This window comes from Lepidochelys kempii, chromosome 1, assembly GCF_965140285.1.
Source record: "Lepidochelys kempii isolate rLepKem1 chromosome 1, rLepKem1.hap1, whole genome shotgun sequence".
NCBI lineage: Eukaryota > Metazoa > Chordata > Testudines > Cheloniidae > Lepidochelys > Lepidochelys kempii.
Genome location: NC_136380.1, coordinates 25189056 through 25216583, shown reverse-complemented (window position 1 = coordinate 25216583; position 27528 = coordinate 25189056). Strand labels below are relative to the sequence as shown.

Genomic DNA, 27528 nt, shown 5'->3' with positions numbered 1-27528 from the left:
AATACACGCATATAAAATGGTTATTGACAAAAATGGGTTACTTTTGTATCTTTAAGTGATATCAATCAAATGTTCCCCGATGTACCTATAGCACAATATAGCATGTTTTTTTCTGATTTACCCAGAGTAACAATCACATTGACAAAGCTGCTTTTTAACAGCTTGCTCATCTTGATTCCAAGAAATCTGTATAGCCACAGCTATACAATATCCAATGTTCTTTGGTTATAACTTTTAAAATTTGTTCCTGGCTTCCCAAATGGTAGCTGCCTGCTACAAAAGGACATGAAAGTAAGGAGAGAAGCTGACTTTTTAAAATCCATGTTTACTGTAATCAATTAAACAGCTTTAGCTAACAGCCAAACTTTCCACCTCTATTCCCTACTCCTCTGAGGCTCATTTTTAACATTGGTTTCTTGGTTTCATCCTCCTTTTCCAATTAACCTTATTTTTCACTTCCCAGAGCCTGAGGAAATTCCCATGACGGAAACGTTGTCTCGTCTTTTCTTTTCTGACTTGATAGTCTAATTCCTTTTTCAGTCATGCAGTTTAGGGATTTAAACTGCATTCCAAAGGGACATTGAACATGCACTGTCAATTTTAATTACATCCTATCATCCAGGCATCTGCAACTTATCTCACCTATCTGTTGCTATTTTATTGTCAGCTCTCTGATTCCAAACTGAGTTCTAGCTCATAGTTTATGCTGCTGAATACCTCAAAGATGGAAAGAGTCATCAAGGTCTCTTGAAGTTGGCATGGGTCTGTCTGGGTGCTACTATGCTGCTGGTCAATTTGCCATCACAGGATATGTTTGATTGGAGATGACAAACTTTGATTCTGGAGATGGACTTCCCCAAAGTCATGGGTGTCAGCAGTCTTGTCTCTTTGACTGCACCTAAGACTGGGCCTTCAGGAGCACACCAAATATCCACCAAACTAGAAAGCTGCACTGCAGGCCTATTAAGCATCTGCCACACTGGTAGGCCAGATGCCAACTCTTGCCAAGACTGCAGGCATTAGCTAAGAACTAACGAACGCATAGCTGGAGACCGGACCAGTTCACCTCTGTTAGTTTTGCTCAAAATAACCATTAATCTTATAGGAATGTGTTTAGACTCTACGAAATGCTTGTAAATTGCTGCATGTGTTAATCTCACTTGTAGTGTCTGTATTCCATGCTACAAGAAAACATGTAAGTTTTGCTTTATAACTTTGAAAATATTTTCTCTGAACTTCTGAACCCAGGCACGGGATTCACAAAGGATTGGTTGGCCCTATTGCACCGGGGAAATTCTACATTTAAGGAAGCTTGTCCTGTGGACTTGGAAGCTGAATGTTAAGGAAATAAAATAAAATCACAGGAAAATTTTCATCTTTTTGTCTGTTTTAACTCTGACGGGGCCAGAGACTCTAAACTGAAGCCAGAGGTCACCAGGAGCTTTCTCCTGGGTCTGCCCTGAAAGACGCTTTGAATTGACAGATCACTACAACTCTTGTCACTCCTAGGATTTAGATGGTAACTCATTTGTGCGTATATGTTTGCTTGCTTTAACCTATAAATAACTCTTATTCCCTTTTCCTAGTTAATAAACCTTTAGATAGTCTATTACAGCATTGGCTACAGTTGTCTTTGTTGTGAGATCTAAGGTACCAAGTGATCTGGAGTAAGTAACTGGTCTCTTGGAACTAGAAGCTACCTGAATGTGGTGTGATTTTTGGTGTGAGTGATCATTTATCACTAAGTCAAGTTTGTGTGGGTGGCAAGATAAACTGGAGAGTCTAAGGGGACTGTCTGTGACTCCATGGTAAAACTCTCTTATAGTGATCCAGGAGTTCACACTTGTTACTGGCTTGGTTAAATCTAATTATCGACCACACCACCAGTTTGGGGTGTCTGCCCTGTTTGTGTTAGTCTGCCCTGAGGTAAGAACTCACAGCTGGGAGCCACTCAAGACAGTATCCTTACACCATTTTAATCACACTGCCATTACCTTTTACTCTGCCTGCAGTCCAGCATCCCTCTTCAACTGCATATGTTGAAGCTACAGGATCAAACACCTTAGTTCAGTATTTCAAAAATGGAAACTTGTAGTTAGGTTCCTAGGTTTATATTTAGGTATCTGCCTGACTCTTCAAAAGTGTGACTCAGCCCACAACACCTAGTGAGGTCACCAAATATCTCCCACTGAGATCAAGGGGAGCTGCTGGGTGAAAGTTGGGCATCTGTCTAAAAATGGATTCAGGAGTTAGCTTTAAGGAATTATTTCTGGAAATAACTTGGCCTGGGCTTCAAACACTAGTACTCAGCATCCTGTTTGTACTATAATATATATTATGGCAGGCATCACCAGGCAGTGCTGTTACAGTCTTCCAAGTCTTTTATTAGCATGCAAGCAAACGTTCAGTCTTGGGAAGATAGGCTGTGTGGTGGCATTAATTTTATTATGCAAGGTGAGTGGGATAGTGGGCTCCTTGCCTCAGCCTGAGTTAATTCTTGGGGCAGAGTTGGTTCCTGGGACTGGGCTATGCGTATTTGGGTTGTAATTCATGAAAGAAGGGATTACTCCTTATGATCACCTCTGTTCCAGGAGTGGTGTGTATGTGTAAATAAGACACTGAATATATGCAGACTCCACCTTACTGATTTCTTCTCCACTGGGAAGCTAGCCTGCAAGACTCCAGACATCTGCTGCTGCTCAGACATCTGCTGCTGCTGTCCTGGACTGACACTTTCTCACTGGGTCCCTTTGCATTTTTATATGTCCCCTACCTCCCTGCTCATATTCTAGCTATAATCACAGATAGCCACTTCATTTCAACATCTCAACTGAATCTCTGCTATTGTCACATCACTCCTTTCCCCCATCTGCTTTGACATAAAACTTTTATTTGACCGTTCCTCATTCCCCTTACTCCCGTCCCATTGGCCATACTCTTACTCATCAGCAAGGTTCTGCATAAGCTTCTACCTCTTCTCAGACCATGATCTGTGAGACAATTGCCACTATTAATTTGTTTTGGCATTGTACCTTTACACTGTACCTACCATGCAAATCAAGTGTAGCTCCCTGCCTTTGATCACAGATTCATCTTTTCTAGTCCTCCTTGATCACGTTGCAGCATTTTGGTATCTTGCAGCATATGAGCGCTTCGAACAAGAAGCCAGCACTTGTCTCTCTCTGAGGCTATGTCTACTCTTCAAGATGGAGACTCAAATAAACATACCTGCACTAATTCTGACTGAGCTAGTGTGCTAAAAATAGAAGTGTTGCTTTGGCAGGAGGGCCTCGCCATCCTCAGTAAAATTCCATCCAGGTCACTAGGTATGTACTTGGGCAGCTGGCATCTCCTGTCACTTGTGCCACCGTGGCTATGCTTCTATTTTTAGCATGCAAGCTCAATCAGAGCTAGCATGGCTATGTCTCCTCAACCTCAAACACTCAAACCTACCTGAATCTTTAGATATTCAGAATCTGAATGTTGTTGCTCTTGCCCATTTTTAATTTTGAACCAATTATTTCTTAGGCTCCAGCCCTGAAAATTGGACTGAAGAGGGACTTAAGTGGCACATGGACCTTGTGCAGGTTCTCTGTACAGGTATGAATTTCACCCTTAGTGCTGATCTTTCAGCAGAAATAAAGATCTGTCTTAACCCACCCTTCTGCAAAGCAATAGTCACGATTAGAAAGGACAAACTTGATTTTGACTGCAATGTAGTTGTAGCTCTGTCAGTCCCAGGCTATTAGAGACAAGGTCGATGTGGTGGTAATATCTTTTATTGGACCAAGTTCTGTTGGTGAGAGAGACAAGCTTTCTAGCCACACTGAGCTCTTGAAAAAGCTCTCACCAACAGAAGTTGGACCAATAAAAGATATTAACCTCACCCACCTTGTCTCTCTAATACTTGCATTTAACCACTTTTAGTTGTTTTTTAATACCCAATTCCTCCTGTCTGATTTTTCTGTATACTTCTGCAATGCTAATGTATTCTGCAGTATTTTGAACTTTCCCAATATTTGGCATTTTTTCTTAAAGCCCCAGTTCCTGGAATTAAGTGACTGATGTGAGAATCACAGTTTCATTTAAAAATAAATGAAAGGTTCTAGTTCAAGAGAGATGCTTGAAAACATGAATCCTAAAGATTCAGAAACGACAATACAAAATAAGCCCCAAAACTACCACTTTAAAAAAAAAAAATCTCAAGAACGGTTTAAAAAAATCATAAGAGAAACACTGATTCCTGCTTATGCTGTAGTTCTAAAATGGTCATCAGATTAGCTAGGACAATGATACTTGAAATAATCAGCCATAAAAATGTGCTTTCGGGATAGCAATGAATCACAAGCTGCTAGACTGTCTTTAACAAAAGAATTGAATGAGCAGGCTGAATACTATTTTGGAGCAGTTTACTAAGCATGCAGAAGTCAGACCCTGTCACTAGGAAGCAAAATCTTTCTGAGGGCCAGAGCTGCCTGAAAGTACCATAGTATTGTTCTGACAGAGTGAAAAAAAGCTATTAGGGTAAATGTTAGTCTTGCTAAAATGTCTCTGCTGCCTTTGATATATGATTACTGGACTCTTGGCTGCCGATTGCATTTGCAACTGAACAGACACATTCACAAAAGGTTGCACTGTTCCTTGATCTCATTCATTTCTTGATATTTAATAAAAGTCTTGATCTTCTAGCTATACCTTGTGTCAGAGGTTTGAGTTCCCTGATCAAAATGCCCCTCAACTTTGGTCTAATCATTCCAGTGGCCTATCTTAGTAATCGCTGAACTAAAGGCCAGGATCTGAATGCTCCTCAGCTCTGGGAGATCTAGAACAAAGTTTGTCCTTTATCTTAGTGCATGCAGATCTTATTGACGCCTACACTGCTAAATGGCCTCATCCTACATATCAATACCATTTCTAAACAATGCACATTAAATCTATTTTAAGTAATAATAAAGACCCTTGTGCAGCCCTTTAGTTGCATTCTGTAGAAGTGGCACTATATATCTCATGGTGAAATTCACCCCTGTGCAAAGAGCCAGCACAAAGCTCATGAATCACTTAAGTTCTACTTAAGCTTTATTTTGAGGACTTAAATAGTTCATTGGCCATTTGTTGGGGTGAAGTTAATCCTCGATAATTAAGATAACAGATGTATTCAGTTTCCAAGTATAAAAGATGATTTTCCAGCTGCTGGTCCTGAAACCTGAGCCTGGTATCTGAAACTCCAGCTGAGTGCTGTCTCTTTTGCACATTATCACCACTAATAAAGAATCTGCAGGTCAGATTCTACCCTCAGTTATGCCTCCAAGTTATGCAGTTACATGGGGCCAGATCCTTGGCTTGAGTAAATCAGCATTGATTTATGGAGAAGTGCTAATTTACACCAGGCCTGTGGCCTTTGTATTGGTCCCTCAATAAAATCTGACTCAGTCCTGCTGTACTCATTGGGTTTGCACTGGTGTAATTGGAAGCAAAACATGGCCCTGTGTTTGGAATTCTTTTTAACAATTCTGTTGATAATTACACAGTCTCCCATAGCTGCCTGCATTGGCTGCGCAGTACTGACAGGCGACAAACTTCCTTTGGTCGCTAAACCAATCGGCTATGACTGCGAATACTCTCACTGAATAAATCTGATTAAGAAGGCACCCTTCACACTTTGTCTCTCTACACATATCTGCTATATAAACATGGCAGATTCAGAATTTGCTTATCATTAAACATTACCTGGGTCTGCTAGATATTCATAATCATATCCCAGCTCCCTTGATGGGGTAAAAAATTCTCCATTTCTGTAGAGAGGAATAAATGGGACCATGTAATATTCACGATTGTGTCCAATGGGTGCATTGGCTGCTGGGTAAACGTCTCGCAGAGGTCTGTGTCTTCTAAGCCATTGTTCAAAAATACTGTAGAGGAAAGAGAGTGTGGATTAATACTGCAAATAGACAACAATGCTCCTCTTTGCAACAACAGAGAAACTCAGTGGGCCTGATTCGCTGCTACCTTGAGCCCTGAGGAGTGATTAATACCTGTCCAAAGTGAATTTGAGGGTATGTGTAAAATGCTATCAGATCAGCATGGTAGCATTTTACGCCTACTAGGTTCTCAGTTAGCACAGCTGTAGGTACCTGCACAAAGCGCAAGGCAGCGAAGGCTCAAGCTTGGTCTCTGCAATGCTTTGCAGATCCTGGTTATGTTTTATAATTCAGTGACTGTAATTTATGCAGCAATTATAGTGTAATTACAGTGTAGTTGTGCTTTCTGATAGTTAATTACTGCTAATTCACATAACCAGAATGTTAACTATGGGACTGAATTAAGTATATTACTGCCCCTTTGATTTAATACTTGTGCTCTTCAGAATCTAGGCACAGTATCTGCATTTCATTCACACTGTAATCCGTCTAAGCATTCATTTATTCTAGCAGGGTGATTGCACTATAGTTAAGGTTGAGACTAGCTTACTCTTGAACAACTGATTTCTCCAAGTGGTCTAAAATCCACATGTTTACTGAGATTGTCTTGAAAACTGCTGGGAGTCATGATGGCTTGGGCCAGTGTTAGTGGTCCAAATTGAAGGTGGTTTGAACCAAGGGATTCTTGATATACAGCCCATCCCTCCCTCAAAAATCAGGTGGTATCAAAATGTCATGGTTCTTACAGCTTAAGGCGACGTGCTGTGGCCACTGAACCCAAACAGCACCACTGCACTGTGAGTTGGAGTCCTGGTAGCTCTCTGAGAATGTTTTGTGCATATTTATTGCTCAGTTCTGTAGGAGCTCCTTCTGGAGATTATGCTCAGGGAGCAAAGTTTCTGGCTTATGAGCAGATATTTCAAAATGCTCTGATATTCACATGCCCGCTCAGATTTTACTTAAGTATCCTCTAGGAAAATGACATTAAATAAATAGAGGGAGGACACAAGTTTGTAGTAAGCAGCAGATTTAGGGTAATGAAATCATGAAGCAAGGTCCTCCTCTGTTTCCTGAACAGTGGGACTGAATGAAGAAAAGTAAGTAGCTGTGATACTCATCAATGTCCGCATGACCAAAAGGGGTTGCTGAGCATCAGGAAGAGTTCTATTTGAAGGACTGGGGTGAGGTTGACATTGACTGACTGATACAGCGCCAGGATACAGACACAGAGCAGTAACTTAAGTTTATCACGAAAAATAAACACAGACGCCCTTTTCAACTTTCTCTGATTACTCATCTCATCTACACAAACTAAGAGATCACACATAGAGTTTTTGGGGAAAGGGGTGTGAAGGAAATGTCAGACGCTAGAAAAATGTAGTCGCGTGGGCCATGGTCCTTTTAAAGACAGTCATAGCAAACTTCTAGTGATACTTTATCTCACAAACTGCTATATGAAACGAAGCAGTGGAAAAGCTACAATAAACTTTTACAAATGATACTCTAACCCAAAGAGCTGAACGTTTGTACTCCTTTCTCACCTCCTGTTAAAATGAAAACTTGGTGCCACCTTAGCTGTGGTGATACTATCGCTCCACAATAATATTGCTGTGACAGATTAGGAGTAGCGATCTGAGCTGTGGTCATTTGGTCAATGGTGTCCTCAGATAACCCCCAGCCTTTTCTCCCTCAACAAGGAGCTGATTTTAATAGTCAGAATGCTCTAAAATCCACATGCATAACTGATTGCCTTGAAAACTGGTATGCCACAATAGAGGCTAGTATACAGTTTGAGATGCAAATTTGGGGTAATTTGATCAAGGGGTTCCCAAGAATACAGCCCCCCTCCTTAAAAGAGCATCTTTTAATTTTTAAAATACTCGAGAATCATTGTGCATAGTGAGCTTCTTAGAATGGGTATACTTCTTGGTACCAATTTGGAGTCATTTGGTCAAGAGATTTGTAATATATAGCCCTCCAACTCCCATTAAGGAGCTTATTTTATTAAATCCACATGCATAGAGTGATTGTCTTGATCATTCATATTTAACATTGGTTGGGTTGACAGCATGGGGCGGGAGAGGAAGAACACCCATTGAAATGAATGGGTTAGTTCACACTTAGAACTATGGTGTCAGGCAGCATTCATCTCTTTGGGGTATTCTGATTTGTCTGAAAAGAATGGGTCACTTTACACCTCTGCAATCCTCCCATGCCATTGAAGCTTGTACAGGGCCCCTTCTCCCTACATTAGTTCCCTTGCTGGTATGAGGATCTCCTCCATTCTCCTTGCTCCTCAGAGACCATCAGTTACCACCTGCCTTCCCCCTGTAGCCCTACAGTCCTACTGTGGGCATGGATGGGCCAGGAGGAGGATAGAGGTTGTAGTTGAGTGGCAGTGGGTACTTTCAGGAAGCCTCCCTCTGCCCCCTAAAAGATGATCCCCAGTCATGACCTCCTCATTCCCACGACTTCCTCAAAATAAAAAGGGGGGGGGTAGTTTGTCAATGCAGAATTAAGGTCCACCAGCAGTGCCTTGTACCCTTCCAGGACAGAGAGTGTATCTATGCTTAACCTAGAAATCAGGAAAGAAAGAGTTAACGTAAGACAAACTTAAACTTCTGAAAAATAGGAAATGTGGCATTAAGGTACATGGGAGCCCCACCCCCCCAAACTTCAGCACAGGAACCTGCGAGTTAATTCTGCTAAAATCTGATGCAGGTTTCTGCTCAGAAATTCACAAGGTGCTAAGTGGTATGGGGAAAAGCTGTTCTGTGGCTCCGATCCCTCCTGTTCACACCAACGCCTTAGGGTGCCAAGGAGGAGGTCATGCAGTCTTTTGAGGTAGGTCAGTAAGTTACAGAGACATGGCTTGGGCCTTTTCTGCATGAGTTTGATCCCCTCTATGCTACCCAGTTGTTAATTTCATAGAATCATGGGACTGGAAAGGATCTCAAGAGGTCATCTAGTCCAGTCCCCTGCACTAGTGGTAGGACTAATTATCTAGACCATTCCTGACAGGTGTTTGTCTAAACTGCTCTTAAAAACTCCAATGATGGAGAGATTCCACAAACTCCCCAGGCAATTTATTCCAGTGCTTAACCACTCTGACAGTTAGGAAGTTTTTCCTAATGTCCAACCGAAACCACCCTTGCTGCAATTTAAGCCCATTGATTCTTGTCCAATCCTCAGAGGTTAAGAAAAACAATTTTTCTTCCTCCTCCTTGTAACAACCTTTTATGTACTTGAAAACTGTTATGTCCTCTCTGTCTTCTCTCCTCCAGACTAAGCAAACCCAATTTTTTTGAATCTTCCCTCATAGGTCATGTTTTCTAGATCTTTAATAATTTTTATTGCTCTTCTCTGGACTCTCTCCTATTTGTCCACATCATTTTCTGAAATGTGGTGCCCAGAACTGGACACAATACTCCAGTTGAGACCTAATCAGCACAGAGTAGAGAGGAAGAATTACTTCCCGTGTCTTGCTTACAACACTTCTGCTAATACATCCCAGAATGATGTTTGCTTTTTTTGCAACAGCATTACACTGTTGACTCCTATTTAGCTTGACCCCCAGATCTCTTTCCGCAGTATTCCTTCATAGGCAGTCATTTCCCATTTTGTGTGGGTGCAATTGATTGTTCCTTCCTAAGTGGAATACTTTGCATTTGTCCTTATTGAATTTCATTCTGTTTACTTCAGATCCTGTCTCCAGTTGGTCCAGGTCATTTTGGATTTTAATCCTATCCTCCAAAGCATTTGCAACCCCTCCCAGCTTGGTATTGTCCGCAAACTTTATGTATACTCTCTCTGCCATTATCTAAATCATTGATGAAGATATTGAACAGAACTGGACCCAGAACTGATCCGTGCAGGATCCCACTCATTATGCCCTACCAGCATGACTGTGAACAACTGATAACGGTTTTTCAACCACTTTTGCACCCACATTATAGCAGCTCCATCTAGGTTGCACTTCCCTAGTTTATTTATCAGAAGGTCATGCAGGACAGTATCAAAAGCTATCAGTTTGGTTTGACATGATTTGTTTTTGACAAATCCATGCTGACTGTTACTTTTCAACTTATCTTCTAGATGTTTGCAAATTGATTGCTTAATTATTTGCTCCATTACCTTTCCGGGTACAGAAGTTAAGCTGACTGGTCTGTAATTCCCTGGGTTGTCCTTATTTCCCTTTGTATAGATGTGCACCATATTTGCCCTTTTCTAGTCTTCCCATCTTCCATGACTTCTCAAAGATGATCACTAATGGATCAAATATCTCCTCAGTCAGCTCTTTGAGTATTCTAGGATGCATTTCATCAGGCCCTGGTGAGTTGAAGACCTCGAATTTGTCCAAATAATTTTTAACTTGTTTTTTCTCTATTTTAGCCTCTTCTGATCCTACCTCTCATTCACTGGCATTCACTATGTTAGACATCCAATTGCCACCAACCTTCTTGGCAAAAACCGAAACAAAGAAGTCATTAAGCACCTCTGTCATTTCCACATTTTCTGTTTATTTCCCCCCTGGTTGAGTAATGGGCCTACCCTGTTCTTGGTCTTCCTCTTGCTTCTAATGCATTTGTAGAATGTTTTTCTTGTTAACCTTTATGTCTCTAGCTAGTTTGAGCTTGTTTTGTGTCTTGGCCTTTCTAATTTTGTCCCTACATATTTTCAGTATGTTAGATTTTGTTTTTGAAATCCCTGTCCTGATCTCCAGCTGCCTACACTGCAATAATCTAGTCCCACAAGGGGAAATTCACACATTAGCAGCAAGCTCATGGATGGCTCAGGAATATCCTTGAATGGGGAAGGGAGTGATCAGATTACAAGGGATAGCCTGTCCACCAACAACATATGGGAGAGGAGGGCTCCATGCTGGCTTAGAAACTGCTGTTGCAGAGGCAAACTTTGGGGACAAGCTAAGGGCGGGATCAATGAATCTCTGCTTACATGGATTCAGGGGTTGGAACCACCAGGAAGGTGCAAGACAGAGCTGTGAGTCACACTTCAATCCAGCTACAGTGACTGGTGAGGGGCTGTGGAGAATGCTCCATGCCCTGGCCATTATTTGGGGGATGTGTATTTCAACCATAGCTAACTTAATCATTACTAGTTCAGGGAAAGGGTTTCTCCAGACTACCCCAACAGCTGAACTGGCACTAACGTGTCTGTAAGCTACACAAGGATTCTGCATGCAAGTTGCATCTTTTGTCATCCAAGAAAAATGACTGACTCTAATTCAGAGACATTCTGCTTATGCTGGCAAATCAAAGCTCTCTCCCACCCAGGCAGAACTAGGACCAGAACCTCAGTTCTTTTTTAGGACCAAATGATTTAATAGACGAAAGCATTGCTGTGTTCATCCACCTTGTCAACCCCCCCAAATGAAGGTATTAATCTTGATTAAATTCCTCATTCATGGCTCTCATCTTTAGCTAATTTCAGCAGCCCTGTCTAGAAGAACGCTCTTGTCAGAATAATAATGCTCAGCTGAGACAATCAGATTGACAAAATTGAACAATTATTTCAAAACTTTCGATTCCAACTTCTTTTTTTTATTTAATTAGAAGTTAAACTCTCTGATCAACTTAAACTTCCAGAAAACAGTTTGCAACATAAAGAGGTTCAGTGATCACTAAATAAATGTGAAAAACCATACAGGAAGGATGGTTCTGTGGTTAGAACACTAGCCTAAGGCTTGGGAGACCTTGGGTAGATCACTTAGTCTCTGTTTCTCAGTTCTCCATCTGTGAAATGGGGTAATAGTACTTCTCTGTCTCATAGGGGTGTTGTGAGGTGCTCATACATATGGTACTGGAAACCATAGCAGCATCTTTAGTCAGAAGTATGAACTAAGACCAGGATTTTCGAAGGTGGGTGATGCTGTGGCTGTCTCAAGTTATGGGTACCCCAGTTTTTGAATACTCAGCTTGGGATGCCTTATGGGTTTCTGAGCATCTTGTTTCTGAACATCCAGACTTTGTAAGGTATCTTGAGTTCAGAACCTAAATTGTGAGTAACTGGAAAACCTTGCTCTAACCAATATGCAGTTTCACAAACTTTTTAGGAGATTTTTCAAAGGCACAACAACCGGCCAACCAATACTTGTGCCTTTGAATATTATTATTTGTATTGTGATAGAACCTAGGAGCCCTAGTCATGGACTCCATTGTGTTAGTCACAGAACAAAAAGGTGGTCCCTGCCCCAAGGAGAGAGCTCCCACCAAATCAATCCACCACACTTGCATTTTGCCTTTGTTGATAGAATCTAGTATCTTATACAGTGTAACCAGAGGCAATTGGGCTAGTAGGTAGAGCAGGGAACTGAGAGTCGGGAGACCCGACTTCTGGCTATGCTAATGGCTTGCTGCATGACCTTGAGGAAATCACCACACCATGTCACCATGCCTCATTAAAATGATTTAAGGTTCTCCAATGACAGGTGCTATATATGTGTAATGTGTTGTTATTACTGTAGCAAAATAACTGAATTCATAAACAGACATTAGCACCATTTTAATAATATTAGGAAAAACTTTCTAATTATAAGGGTAGTTAAGTTCTGGCATAGGCTTCCTAGGGAGGTTGTGAAATCACCATCACTGGAGATGTTAAGAACATGTTGGACAAACACTTGTCAGGGATGGTCTAAGTTTATTTGGTCCTGCCTCAATGCAGTGGGCTGGACTTGATGACCTTTCAAGGTCCATTCTAGCTCTAAACTTCTAAGATCCTATTCTGAGCTTTGCCACAGACCCGCTCTGTGAATTTCAGCAAGGTCACTTAACATCCAGGTGCTTCAACATCACCAGGTGAAAAGGGATGGTAAATGATTCCCCAAGATGAAAGGTAATGAAGACTCCCACTAGGCTGACACTTCAGTTGTTTGAATTTTCATACATGATTGTGTTCTGTTGAAATGTACTTTGCTTTTGCAAAGAGTTTTGATACGGTGAGTTGTAAGGGGCAGACCTTTCCTATACAAAGAAAATTAAACCCATCCATAAAAAGCAGGAATATAACATTTTCCTGTGATTACATATCGGATGGATTTGAATCTTTTCCTTGTAGCACTGTCCAATACATACCAGATTATAGAAAATTAACTGAAATGAGCCTCAGTGGAAAATTAATTTTAAGAAGGTTGGTTTGGGGGCGGTGGAAGGAGGAAGAAGAGTCATTTGATGGCAATTTAAAAAAAAAAAAGCCACCAAAAAAATTGCTGGATATGTATTGTTCCATGAATAATATATGCAGCACAGATGATGGCTAATGAAGCAATAAGTCAAGAAAATGAATACACATATGATAAAAATAGTCAGATTTGCTGCCAGTGAGAAAGATAAAGGATAGCATAAACTGCATGGCCACATGTAATTCCATTATGGCGTTAAATAACGTGCCCTCCTAGAACATGTTGAGCACAAGAACATATTGTGTACAAGGAGAGAATCTTAAAACCTGGAACAAGTCATATAGAATACCTGGAGGAGTTATTTCCCTTGTGAGTCCTCCGCTGTGGTGGATTCTCCATTCCTGGACATTTTAAAACAACGGTTAGATGTTTTTCTAAAAGACATGCTGTGGTTCAAGCACAGCTATTGGACTTGAATCAAGAACTCATTCAGGGAAGTCCTATGGCCTGTGTTATGCAGGAGGTGAGCCTAGATCAGTAGTTTTCAACCTTTTTTCATTTGCAGACCCCTAAAAAATTTTGAATGGAGGTGTGGACCCCTTTGGAAATTCCACCTGTGGTTCGTGGATCCCTACCATAGAAATTTTAGGGCTTGTCTTCACTACCTCGGTAAGTCGACCTAAGTTAGGCTACTCCAGCTATGTGAATAACGTAGCTGGAGTCGACATAGCTTAGGTCAACTTACCTGGGTGTCTTCACTGTGCAGCATCGGCAGGAGACATTCTCCAGTCCATTTCCTTTACTCTTCTCTGAGAGGTGTAGTACTGGGGTCGACCAGAGAGCGCTCTGCTGTCAATTTAGCGGGTCTTCACTAGACCTTCACTAGACCTGCTAAATCGACCCCTGCTGCATCGATTGCAGATTGTAGTGAAGTCCAGCTCTTAGAATGAAAACTGGCTGAACAGAATTAAACTATAAATGTTGCATGTGCTCAGCACAGCATTTGACACCGCATGGGAAAGGGTGATAAACTCTGGGTTTCTATGGTAAAGACAACACTTCTGGATTTTGACCTGTAGATGGGGGTATTCGCATACTTTTGATGAGAAAAATGGAATGCCTTTTCTGGAATCTGAAACTTTATTTTCCTAGTCACCTTTTGCAGACCCCTTAGACACAGTCTGCGGACCACAAGGTTGAAAACCACTGGTCTAGATAATCACAATGGTCCCTTCTGGCTTTCAAATCTATGAAAGATTCACCTCTCACAGCAGTTTTACATCAATGTCACACTGCAGACATATTGTAGGTTTTGCATTTAGTAAAATAGATCTAGCAAGAACGGTGTATTTTCCTTTGGAATTTACAGCTTTTATTCTTTCTAAAAGGGAAAGAAAAAGGAAAACAAATGGAGGGAGAAGTTAACTACAGTCCAGTTCTGGCAAGCGTTGTCTCCTGGAGTGGTCCCCATTTACATAGTTAGCACTTGTCATCAGCTACTATAAAGTCACCACAGGTATTTCTTATTCTTAAGGGTATATTTATACTGCAGTCAGAGGTGTGATTGCAGCACATGTGGACATATCTGAGTGAGCTTTGACCTAGCTAGCTCAAATAACAATAGCAGTGAAGCTGCAGCAGTAGAGACTGTGCAAGCCTGTCCAGGCCTGTGGGTATTTATTCAAGCAGCTAGCCTGCACTGCCGTGACTTCACTGCTATTGTTGTTCAAGCTACTTAGATCAAAGCTCACTCAGGTGTAGCTACATGTGCTGCAGTTACATCTCTAGGCACTGGGGGAAACTGGTATCTCAGGTATCACTGTGTTATAACTGCTGGCGAATGCTGATGTTTTAAAGTTGCACCACTGTATATTGCTGCGTACTTTTTTTTTTTTTAACTTGACTATTGGGTACCATGGGAATTCTCAGTCTGGTTGTAGACAGATTACACAGAGCACAAGGCGAGTGCATGATTAAAAATTAAGACATTGCACATGGCTTTTGTTAGAAAACCAGGTGGGGTTTCTAAGAGTCTGAACAGTTAGCACAGAAGAACAGAAGATTTTCTTTTAAAATGCGTACTGGACAAAAAGTACAAGTATCAGATTTTTAGCCCACCAAGGGGTCTCCCACACCTAATATTATGGTAGTAAATCTCTGTGTACAGTATTTATCCACACACAGGTTGACCATGTATCCCAGAAAACTATTTTACCCTCTTCCCTCCCCCAACTCCCACCAAGGGAGTTTTTTCAGTGTAATGTTCCTGGTGGGTTTTTTTTTTTTTTTTTTTTTTTTTGCAGACTAGACTACCCAAAAAAGCCAGGTAAGTATTCAGATACTATGGGAAATTTAAATATCTAGGTAGAGTGATTTTGACAGCAAGCCACATACACATCCCTGAAAAGGTGGAACATCTGGACTCGAAGATACAAAACGTTTGTGTTTATCTTGGCTTTTAAAAATACAATTTGGGCTGAACCTAGATATGGGAGTGCTCTGACCAGTAGCCAGCTTTCAAACAAAAATTTGGCTCAAATGAGTATGATTATTATAATTGGGAAATGGTACATAATGATAGGTTATGACTGTCTTCGCACTTACACTGGTGGATGTCAAGTGTAACTGCGTTGAAGGCCAGAGTGTTACACCAGTGCAGAAAGGACGTGAGTTGGAGGAGAGTCTGAATCAGAGTTTTGTTTTTAGCTGGATGTGGGTGTACTCAATTAAAGAAGACAATGGAGTTCTGGAAAATATAACCCCTTCCTTCAGCCCGGCTCCCAGGAACCTGTGTATCTTCATTTCAGGAACTGAACTCAAAGTGAGCATTCTTTAAAGCTCCAGTGTCAAATTAATTTCTCCCACTTAACCCTCATGTATCATACCTTTGCACTTCTTGGAGCAGATATGCTGGAAATAGCACAAGGAACCCAGCTGTCATGGAATTTCTGGTCTATTATTGTGTATGCAAAAGCACTCAAAATTCTGGGTGAGTATCCAAACTTTTCACAAACTCTAAGCCTTTTGAGTTGTGCCTATGGATGCAAAAGGGGTTCCAGTTTGCAGCAGAATATTTTGTAAGCCATTATACAATAATAATTGTTTATGCATTTGTTGCCTAAATAGAGAAGCAGGTTCTCTTCTTTAGAGTCTCTTCTCATCTTGAGTAAAAGTGGTCCGGCTTAGCTAATGCATGCTAAGCCTGGCCTAAACTTGACCCTTTTCTTCGTGTAGATGCAGCATAACACCTTAAAATGGATTTTAACTGAAGGATGAAAGAATGAACTATACATGACAAGTGTCAATGCACCACTGGAAGGCTCTCAGACACTGCAGTGTTGTGTATGCTATAAGACCCTATAAAGAATAGAATAGTATTCTAAGCTACATCAGGGCCATCTTATAGACTAGCAGGAACCTACTATTTAAATAGCTACATTCAAGCTAAAGATTACCCTGCACCTGCATTAGGAAAAGGTTGAGTTTGTCAGGCTTAGAGAACACATTAGCTAGGTCTGAACTAAACTGAAGCACTAGGTATGTCTACACAGCAACTAGACACCTGTGACTGGCCTATGCTAGCTGACTTGGGCTCACAGGGCTTGGGTTGTGGGGCTATTTTATTGCTGTGTAGACTTCCGGGCTAGGGCTGGAACCTGGGGTTTAGGACCGTGCAGGGAGGGAGGGGCCCAAAGCTCGGGCTCCAGCCTGAGCCCAGAAGTCCACACAGCAATGAAAGAGCCCCACAGCCTGGGCCCTGCGAGTCTGAGTCAGTTGGCATGGGACAGTCACACGTTTTTCTCTGCTGTGTAGACATACCCAGTAAGATCAGAATTGTGTCCTTCTATTGTGTGTAAAAGAAAATGTCTTAGTCCCCCTTATGCGTCATTCCCTGCTCTTCAAAAGAGGAGAAATAAGGATTTATAAATGCAACGCTGTGTTGCATGAATAAATTGTTAACTTAAGAATCATCCTCCAAAAGGTCTTATCTCTATTTGCTTCACCAAAGCCATATTTTGCATCTAGGTGGGGATAGAGAGAAGGGAAGGGGAAATCACTTGAAATAAGAGATGGTACAAATGCCAGCTGCTCCAAAGTTTAATACGTAGTTTCCCCTGAAGAAAAAGATAACAATATAGTGTCCAAGTAGATTAAAATGGATGGCCATAGAGGTTGCTGGATTGCCTCTATGGATCGTACTTCTGTGCTCTGTAATTTATTTCTTTTGAGCTTGTCATTATTAAGGTGCACAAGGGCCCGTAAGCATATAGATCACAACCACAGATCGTTTCTTTTTGATGAATAGATGCTGTCTGCGTGTGGGTGAGAAAAATACCATGTTTTCCTGTGGAATTTTTTTTTTTCAGTATGAACAATTATGGCAGCTATGACTGCAAAGGTGCAGCGGAAAGGAAATTCAGGGTCACATTGGTTGTCTGGATCAATTGTCCTCAGGCTCTACTGAGAGAAATCTCGTTGTGAGAGAAGAGAGCTCTCTCCACAGTACAAAGTAACCTTTTCTTTTCAAATCACTAATTGTTTGCATAATATGTAGCCCAGGCAGTAATCCATTCTATAACTGCTCCAGGTGGATTGGGATATACACACACCTTGTGTGGTAATGTTATGGGACCGTCGCTCACATTGACTGTACTCACTTGAGGAAGTGCTCACCAGTTGACAGATTGTTAAGTCCAGAAGGGCTAGTCTGACCTGCATAATACAGGCCAGAGGACCTCCTCCTGCCTTTAGCCAAGGGGTTAGGGTTCTAGTCTGTGAGTTGGAAGACTTGGGTACAACTCCCTGCTCTGTGTGACCATGGGCAAGTTGCTAAATTTCTACATGCTTTAGTTCCCCATTTGTGAAAGGGTGGTAATAGCACTGCCCTACTTCCCAGGGGTGTTGTGAGGATAAATACATTCTGGATTGTGAGGTATTCAGATACTCTGATAATGGAGGCGATAGAAATACCTTATCTCAATAGATGTAATGGTTCCAAAAATCACTACCTAGGCATATGATTCACCTCTCAAACACAGACCCTAGCGTACTAGGGCATTTTGTGAGATTCTGAGGCATGATGTCCCAGAGGAGCTGAAAGAGGACAGCACAGCCAGCCCCCAAATCAGAGTTGTGCCATAAAAGCCACAATCCCGTTTGGTTCAGTGTCAATAGTGTGTGCAGCACTGTATGAAAAACCAAAAGGAGACCATCTCTTCCCAAAGAGTTCACAGGCTCAGAAACAGACAGAGAAGCAAGGTTACACTGTGAGACTCACAGGAGGAGACCCACTTGAACATGACTGAAGTGATTCTGATAATGAAGACGGGGACTGGCTTGCTATGCTTTAGATGTGCTTAATCAACACCTCAGAGCAAAGTGGGGTGTAGATTTTCCCCTTAGTTACTGTAGTTTTAAGATGAAAACCATATTTTCCAAAAATTGCTGAGGCTGAGCTCTTTATAACATGGTCACCCTTCCACCAGTACTCATACACCAGCCTCCAGGCACTTTGAAAGCCCCTAACCAAGCCCTCCTCTGGCCCACCCTGACTGTGCTCACTTTGGTTCCTGTGATGGCCCGTCTTGCAGTGTAACGCTGGGTTCTGTGGCATGGAGGCTTTCAGCACAGCGGCTTTCAGCACAGCAATGGCTGCTAATAAAGCAATTTTGTTATTCATTTGGGAAGTGATAGGGATGTGCATTGCTGCTTCCCTGCTGTCCATCACCTTTCCATTCTGCAGAGCAGCCCGCTAGATATGCATTGTGCATGCTTGCCCTGGCACACTTCTCAGCATGGGTTTTGTAATGTATGCAAGGGGGAGAGAGGCAGAAAATCTGACAGGCAGCTGCCAACGTGGAAGCGTTGTGAAAAATGTAATTAATATGCGTGTGGGCTTTGAGAATAGGGAAATATCCTGAGACTGTTTCACAGCCTAGGACATCTTTGAGCATAGAATCATATTTTTCTACTATTCTTTTAGAGTGAGGCTAAGGGAGTTAGGTACCAAAATCACAGGTATCTAACTCCTTTAGGCATATTTGAAAATCACAGCCTTAACTATTTTCATATTGGCAATTAGTGTATTGTTATTTGTATTACAATAGTGCCCCAACTGAGATCTGTACGGACACATGGCACGAGATAGCTCCTGCCTAAAGAGCTCAAAAGCTAAACAGACAAAGGGTGGGAGGGGAAACAGACACAGAGAGATGAAGTGACTTGCCCAAGGTCACCCAGTGACTGAACTGGGAATAGAACGCAGGTCTGCTGACTCCCTGTCCACTATGGCCCAGTTCAACCAGCTTTACGTAAAAGGAAAGTGTTATGTATATATTAACCAGATGCAAGGTCATGCTGGGGTTGTGAAGGAAAACTGTGAGATCTCTAATGACCCCCAGAAAAAAAGGTACAATTGATACTCCTGAGGGAATTCTGCGCCACTGCACAATGCAGAATTTAATGTTTTTTTGCACAGAATTTCTTTTCTCCCACAGAAATGGGCTGCAGGCTGCCACTAGGGGCTGCTGGACCCAGCAGAGCCCAGCTTGCACATAGAAGACACTGCCCGGGGGCAGGGGAGGGAACTAGAGGGTGCCTGGCAGCTGCAGTTCCCAGCATGCCCTGAGGGAAGGAGACCACAGTGCGCAGGAAACTCCACACAAGCCTGGGACCCAGTGTCAGGCTGTTTCTCCCTCTGGATCCCTGGGTTTCTGAGTGGTGGGGTGGGGGGGTTGTCAGGGCTGGGAGCCCCCATGGCTGGGTCTGAGGAGGAGGGGGCAGATGTCTGAGCTAGGGGAGCCCATGGATGTGTTTGGGGTGTGTCTGGGCTAGCAGGGGCCCGTGGCTAGGCTCTGGGATGCAGGGGAGGGAGGGTAGTGTCTGGCCCCCGGTTGGGCTCTGCAGGGGGGAAGGGGCAGAGAAACAGGAACTGGGTTGTCATAGGGGTTTCTTTAATTCTCTACTCCCGGGGGAATTTTTGTGTGTCTGTATTATTACAAGCATCAGAGGGGTAGCCGTGTTAGTCTGGATCTGTAAAAGGAGCAAAGAGTCCTGTGGCACCTTATAGACAGACGTATTGGAGCATCAGCTTTCATAGGTGAATATGACCCACTTCATTGGATGCATGCAACGAAGTGGGTATTCACCCATGAAATCTGATGCTCCAATACATCTGTATTATTACAGACATACTTGCCAATAGGTATTTTGAAATAAATTACAAAAATAATTGAAACTGGCATGATTATGTAGTGTTGTTTTGACAAATAAAATTTGCAGAATTTTAAAATATTGTGCGCAGAATTTTTAATTTTTTGGCGCAGAATTCCCCCAGGAGTAAATTGAATATTGCTACCCTTTTGACCCGAGCGGTTAGCCACTGTCCTTGGTCTTGCTGGTTATTTCCATTAGGAGGAGAAGTTGATGAATCAGTTAGGTATTTCTTTGTTAGAATCTGTTTATTGACAAAGTGTACACAAAGTCCTGTTTTCTCTCCACATGGGAGGAATCAAACAGACTCCTTATTCAATATTCCAAATCTTTTTTTTTTTCCAGCTAGCAGTCTACCCAAAAAAATTCTCCTTGTAGCATAGCTTTGAGAAAAGCTCAAGTGTTAATCTGGCTATTCCTATTCACTATCTATAAAGTACTAAATTGCAAGTCCAATAGGGGACAGCCTGTTATAAAATGGTTTATTCAGAGTTGAACACTGGAGAGGAGCATGGTCTAAGCACAAGACTGGAAGTCAGACTTTCTGAGCTCCAGTTCTGGCTCCTTCATGACCTTGATTCTGCAATGTGATGCCTACAGGAGAGTTACATGCAGGTGAAATCTCATTCTGGTATTGTGATCTTCAGATTATTTTTATTATTATTTGTATTAAAATAACATTTAGAGGCCCTAGTTGAATTAGTGACCCCTTGTATAGGGCACTTTATATAGTCAAAATATTTTGTGCAGATATTTTTCCTTCCAAAAAATAACATTTTGTTGAGAAAAAAATTCTGGAAAAATGTCCATTCCAATAAAAAAAATTCAGCTTTTCTCACAGGAAATGTCAAAATAAAAGCTTTCATTTCTAATTAACATTTTGAAATGCAAAGCTTTTTTTCATTTAATCTTAAAATATCATTTTAGGGTTTTTTTTTTAAAACCACAAAATGGCAGGAAAATGTTATCTTATTTTGAAATGCTGATTCAAAAAATGAACTATTTTATTCAGACCAATTCAAAATATTGTGCAGAAAAAGCTGAAGTTTTTCAGCTGAAAAATTACTACAAGATTTTCCATTTGAAATTTCTTACAGGAAACATTTCAGGTTTCCAACCTGTTCTAAAACACAGTGAGCTAGAGTCCCTGACCTTGAGAGACTATAATCAAAATAGAAAAAAGAGAGAGTGGGGAGAAAGATAGTAATCTCTCTCTGTGCCTGAATTCTCCATGAGCAGACAGGGGAGAATAAGTGAATTGCCCAAGGTCATACAGGAAGCATGTAGCAGAGCTGGCAACTGAATCAAGATCACCTGAGTCTAGTACCTTAACCACAGTGGTTAAACAGGGATTATATGACATTAGTACATGGATTAATTGGTTAATATTTATAAATGCACTGCAAAGATGAAAAGCACTGAGTAAATGCTAAGTTTTATTGCATTTTTCACTCAATAGGGGCTCAGGGAGTCTCATGTTGCTTTGTCAGATATATTGGCAAAAAATGATGACATGTGACAAATGATATTCTCTGGAACTGCATGAACTGTGGCTTGGAATCACATGAGATCTGCTAGACAAAGGCAGGTGAAGAGGCAGCCATTAATAATGCACCACCATCCACAGTCACAGTAAACCTGTAACCCTTCATGTCAAGGATTTGTTAACTCATGGTCCTGATCTGTCTGCGTCTGGGAGGGTTAGCACTAGTCTGTTCCCAGCTCATGCATAGGAGAAGTCTCTTCCTGACTTCCCTCCAGCAAAAGGGCCAGGCACAATTAAAGCCTTTGCAATCAGGGACAGCAAGGCCTACACAGGACGACGCTGAGTGCTAGACTCCGCAATGCTTTTAAGAGCGGCACAATAACTGCCACTGGGGCTGTTCTGTGCTGCTCCCAGTGCAGGGCTGTGATGCTCGGCAACAATATAGCCCCTAGTGTTTCCAGCTGCTGGTTCGTTCCATAACCATTTTTAGCATGGTGATGATATCCAGTATCATCATGCAGGGAGCTGGGTGAAATCTCTCTGAAGCTGGTGAATGTAAAAGCCGCCCTTCGTTCAGGATAAATGTAAGAGAGCTCAAATAATAGGAGCCACAACCCAAAAAGTACCTCACATGTAAGGCCTGTCGGAAACTGAGCTCGGTGGGTTGGAGGGGTTTCACTGAGGACTGAACTCAAATACAGGGAGATGGATATTCTTTTGGGGGAGGAAGGGAGAGAGAGAGCACAGCGTGTGTGTGTGCATGTGAAAGAGAGAGAAAAGCCATCAAGAAACACCATAGAAGCAGAGAAGGCAGCAGAAAACTCACGAGAGCTTATGCTCAAATAAATTTATTTGTCTCTAAGGTGCCACAAGTACTCCTTTTCTTTTTGCAGATACAGACTAACATCGCTGCTACTCTGAATCCTGAATAGGAATGGACAACTTTATATCATTAAATTTTGGGTACGCTGGAGGATGAGAAGTTGTATAGATACATATAGCTCCAGCCTGCCAGTTCGGCAGCCATCCAGGATGGGCTGTGAGAGCACCCTGGGGAAGGGGGGAGAGGAATAGGACAGCTGGCATTGCTGTATAGCCTTGACCAGGCAGAACAGTGGAGTTCTCATGGGGCTCAGTAGTAAGGGGAGTGCCCTTACAGGATGGTAGTAAGGGGGAGGGTTAGCTCAGTGGTTTGAGCATTGGCCTGCTAAACCCAGGGTTGTGAGTTCAATCCTTGAGGGGGCCATTTGGGGTCTGGGGCAAAAACTGGGGATTGGTCATGCTTTGAGCAGGGGTGTGGGACTAGATCTCCTGAGGTCCCTTCCAACCTTATGTTTCTATGAACTGTACCTGTTTGGAAGAATATCATTGGCCTCCTCTCCCTCTCTAGCACCCTTTGGGTGGTCGTATGCTTAATTTTACATCCTTGAGCGGTAGAATGCTCACACATACACGTGTGCATGCACATCACTGTGTAATGTTGCCTCCTAAAGAAAGAATCTAGCCCTAGATGGCAGCTAGCAGAAAGATCATCGTACAGCCAACAGCAATGTCAAACTATGGATGCCCACGTGTTTTTTGTGATGTGAAACTTCAAAGTCAGTAATGTTCCAGTTAGGCTCTGAGGCCATCATTAAGCTTAGTGAAATCCAAAAATGTATCCAATTGCTAGAACCTCAGTTTGATTTGACTGTACTAAATTCTATTATAATTTGTGAGACTAGGGTGCTACTAATGGTGGCTTGGTTGCATAGGTGTATCCAATCCAACAGTGCTGTAAATAGGCTGACAACAAATTCAAGAGTGTTATGGATAGGGCTGGTCAAGCAATGATATTTTTATGATGAAAAATTTCAAATAATCCCCTTTTTAGGAGTCGTAATTTTTTTGGGTGTCATTAAATTTTTTGGGGAGGGGGAAGGAGGCTGTTGAAAACCAAAACCCAGAAATCTGTGGGGGTTAGCTACCAATAAATTGAAAGTCTGGGGATTTGGAATCTTCAGTTTTTTAACAAAAACCTGAAAGGTTTTGACAAAAATGGAAATTTGTTGATGAAAATGTCTGTTTTGTCAAAAAAAAACTATTTTCCGTCAAGGGAAAAACAAAAGAGAAGCAAAATCCAGCATTTCAATCAGCCCTAGTTGTAAACAAGTTCCAGTGCTGCCTTCTCACTATCTAGTAATATCATGTGACAGCTTCTCCATATGGTGTCCATCCTTTGAGTCCAGCCATTTCAAGAAAGGATGAAAGCCCTGATGAGTTATGTTCAGGCTTGCTTTGTGCTTATGACTTATTCCACTAGTCAGGGGTCAGCAACAAAATCCCGAGGCCTGAGACCAATTCTGAAACTCTATTTCTAATACTGGATGCTTTGTTTGAATCATCCACATAATAACAATTAATTGTTATGAATCATGTTTATTATGTAAACATGCCTAGGGATCAACTAAGTGTAGTTTGTGATCTACCCTCAGATCCTTTTCTGCAGAACTCTTTCCTACATTGTAATTTCCCATTTTGTATTTGTGCAATTGATTATTCCTTTTTAAGTGGAGTACTTTGCACTTGTCCTTATTGAATTTCATCCTAATATTTGAGACCATTTCTCCTGTTTGTCAAGATCATTATGAATTCTATTCCTGTCCTCCAAAGCACTTGCAACCTCTGCTAGCTTGGTATCCTCTTCAGACTTTATAAGTGTACTCTCTATGCCATTATCCAAATCATTTATGAAGATATTGACTAGAACTAGGCCCAGGACAGATTGCTCTGAGACCCCACTCAATATGCCCTTCCAACTTGACTGTGAACCATTGATAACTACTGTCTAAGTACAGTTATTCAACCAGTTGTACAACCACCTTATAGAAAGTTCATGCAGATCACCTGCTTTTAAAAATTAGATTGTGTGTTCGGTCCTTGGTTACCAACTAACAAGCAAATAATAGGTGAGGGACCCGATCCTGCATTGATGACAGAGCTGCTGTGTGGGCACCAAGTTACTCCAGTCTACCTGTATAGGTGTGACTGAAGAAGAGACTGTATTGCTAAGTGTCTCATTTGCATAAGGCTCACCTCAGACACATCTATTTGCCACCTAAATCTGCTGCCCTTCCCCTTTTTATATCCTGCACACTTGCAGGTAGGGGAGAGTGTGAATAGGAGACCCACTATCACTCAGTATGGAAGACCATCCATTGTGCTTGTCAGAGAATTTCAGCCTCACCTCCCAAGATCCCACCCACACTGTGGGTTGAACATCTCATGGCAGAAGACTGAGGTCCAGAATATCAGAGCTGGGCCACCAGAATCCCCGGTGCAGGTGTAGTCAAGGGCCATGAATAGAGTTTGTGAATTAATCTACCTAGGCTACAAGCAGAGTTCAAATGGTTTCAGCAAACCGGACGTTCTTTGATGAATGGGTCTCACCACCTCCTTTGTGAAGTCCATGTCTCAATTATGGATGCAAAAACATCTTTGCACTGAGACAAAGTTCAGGATCTATCAAATATGTATTGTTATATGGGTCAGAACCCTAGATCCTTTTACAAGTGGACTTGGAGTGTCTAGAGGTATTCCAGTGCGCTGCCAGCACCAAATCCTGAAAATAAAGTGGTTTGTCTTTGATTGAAATGTCACAATCTCACAGAGATCTGGCCTCCCTCAACTGCTCATTATTTTGAAAAGTGGCATTGCTCTTTGACTAGGTCACCAGGATGGACCAAACCACCCCAGCATATAATGCTGTCAAACTTTATCAACACATGAAGGGCTGCATGTCATGACCCTAGCTGGCGCCATTTGCAGGGTTACACCACAGATTTGTGGAATTACAGGATTGAGCCAGATCTGGCAGACATGTAACTTCTATTGATATCAATGAAAGTTAGGCACCTGAGTGACTTTGTCCAAGTTCACACAGGAAATCTGGTGGAGAGGGGAATTAGACCTGAGTCTCCGGAGACTATCACCAAGGTTATCACCCAACGCACTGGACCATCCCTCCTCTCTGGAAAAAAAAGTTAAAGTATAGCACAGTTCTCTGTCTCTACGAGGGTCTGAAGGTCAACAGTAGGGGTTGGTATCACTGTCTGTATATACCTGCTTGCTCTATAGGCTTCTTGTTTTAAATCTCTCTCCTATAGGCCATCACCTCACAGGTCTCCTGATGTTTACTCAGTACGCCAGTGGGTAGGGTACTCCTACTGAAGTCCTTAGGCAGAGAGGGTTAGAAATAGAAACCCACAGACCCAACACGGTAATTACAATCAGCGTTCTAATGCGTTCTGATTCAAGCACAAAAGTTGAGGCTGATACAGAACTTTTCCCACAGCTGCAGTGGTTATTGTTCTCTCTTTCTACACTATTCTTTGTATGCCTGCCTGCCTCTCAGAAAAGGAATCCTCCACAGCCCTTAGACTATGTAGGAGAGAAACAGTTTATTAAATGTACTGTACTTACCTATCAGTCACCTACTTATTAATTACAACTAAAAGCATGATTAATCTGTCATGGATAAGGCTGCTAAGTAACCCTAATCATGCTAATGTATTTTTTTTTGTCACTTATGCAAAAGGCAGCATTATTACCATTAGCTGCATTTATTCTGCCACAGCTAGTCTGAGGTTGTGTGATAGTTTTTGCATTGTCTTCACAGTTTTGTTCGGTGATTTACTTCGTCATTACCAATAGGATCCAATGATGTTTTCTTTGCAAAGTTTATCTTAGAAAATTGATAATGATTACAGTTTTTGAAAGTGCTTCCAGAGGCTCCCAATAACTAGGGGTGAAATTCAGCATGGAGGCCTATGCAACATGTAAGCCTTGGTCCCGGTGGAACTGAAGTGAGGCATAGATCTTGTGCTGGTCCCGCTGCATGGAGTGAATTCTACCTGGGAGGACTCTGTGGCTCTAGGCATATAATAAATTATTGAAAGACTGGGCACTGGTCTTCTGCTCGGAGGGTTGTGGTCTCATGTCAACCATCCTGTTCAACGGGTCCTGGGGCAGTTAAGATGGTCAGTGAGGAAACATGGGTTGCAGTGTGTGGCAAGGCATCTCCTTCATCTCACCGGACCAAGCACTTCCCCCTCTGGAAATGGTGGGCCTGGGGTAAATCAGCTCTAGCCCACTCTGGGCAGCGTTCGTCCTCACCCCTTCTGTGCTCCTTTGGCCGTATTTCCTGGGTAGGCCTCAGGGTAGGCCTATGGGGTGATCCTCCACCAAACAAAAGGGGAATAGTCCCATAAACACAAAAACAAAGGGTGATACCTTCCCCTGCCTCCTCGCTGGGTCTGGGTGTCGCTCTGTAGTCTGCCCCCGGGTATCAGTCCTTCCCCTAGCAAGCATTCAGGCTTGTCTGCTTCTCCTATGGGGAGGAGCATAGCCTCCCCTCCTGGAGAAGCTTTACTTTCCTTCTGCCACAAGCCTGGTAGCAGACTGTGTCTCTATCTCCCTCCTGGTTTTAAAAGGTCTCAGGCAGCTCTTAACTGGATCCAGGTGTTCCTAAATGACCTGAGGTAACCCCTTCTCAGCTTATAGGGAAGAGAGCCCTAGAATGTTAAAGGCCAACATATCTGCCTTCCCACACCCTCTTGCAGCCCTCTGGCCTGACTTTGTCACAAGTGTCTTTAGTACACAGATGATTCCCAGCTTTATAGTTTCACCTCTTCCAACCAAACTAGCTGATTGATTTACTGAGCAGAGTGATGTGTGGAAGAGGGTAGAGCTTGAAAAATCCACTCACTCTCATGAACAGGAATTTTTCTCTG

General features: G+C 42.2%; 1 protein-coding gene across 1 annotated transcript in view; it reads right to left on the bottom strand.

Moving 5' to 3' along the window:
- Positions 1 to 27528, bottom strand: part of TYR (tyrosinase) — an 84259-nt gene that overhangs the window by 7300 nt on the left and 49431 nt on the right. The window contains exon 4 of the mRNA XM_073317890.2: positions 5728 to 5909. Within this exon, the coding sequence (XP_073173991.1) occupies positions 5728 to 5909 (182 nt within the window). The remainder of the gene's footprint in view (positions 1 to 5727; positions 5910 to 27528) is intronic.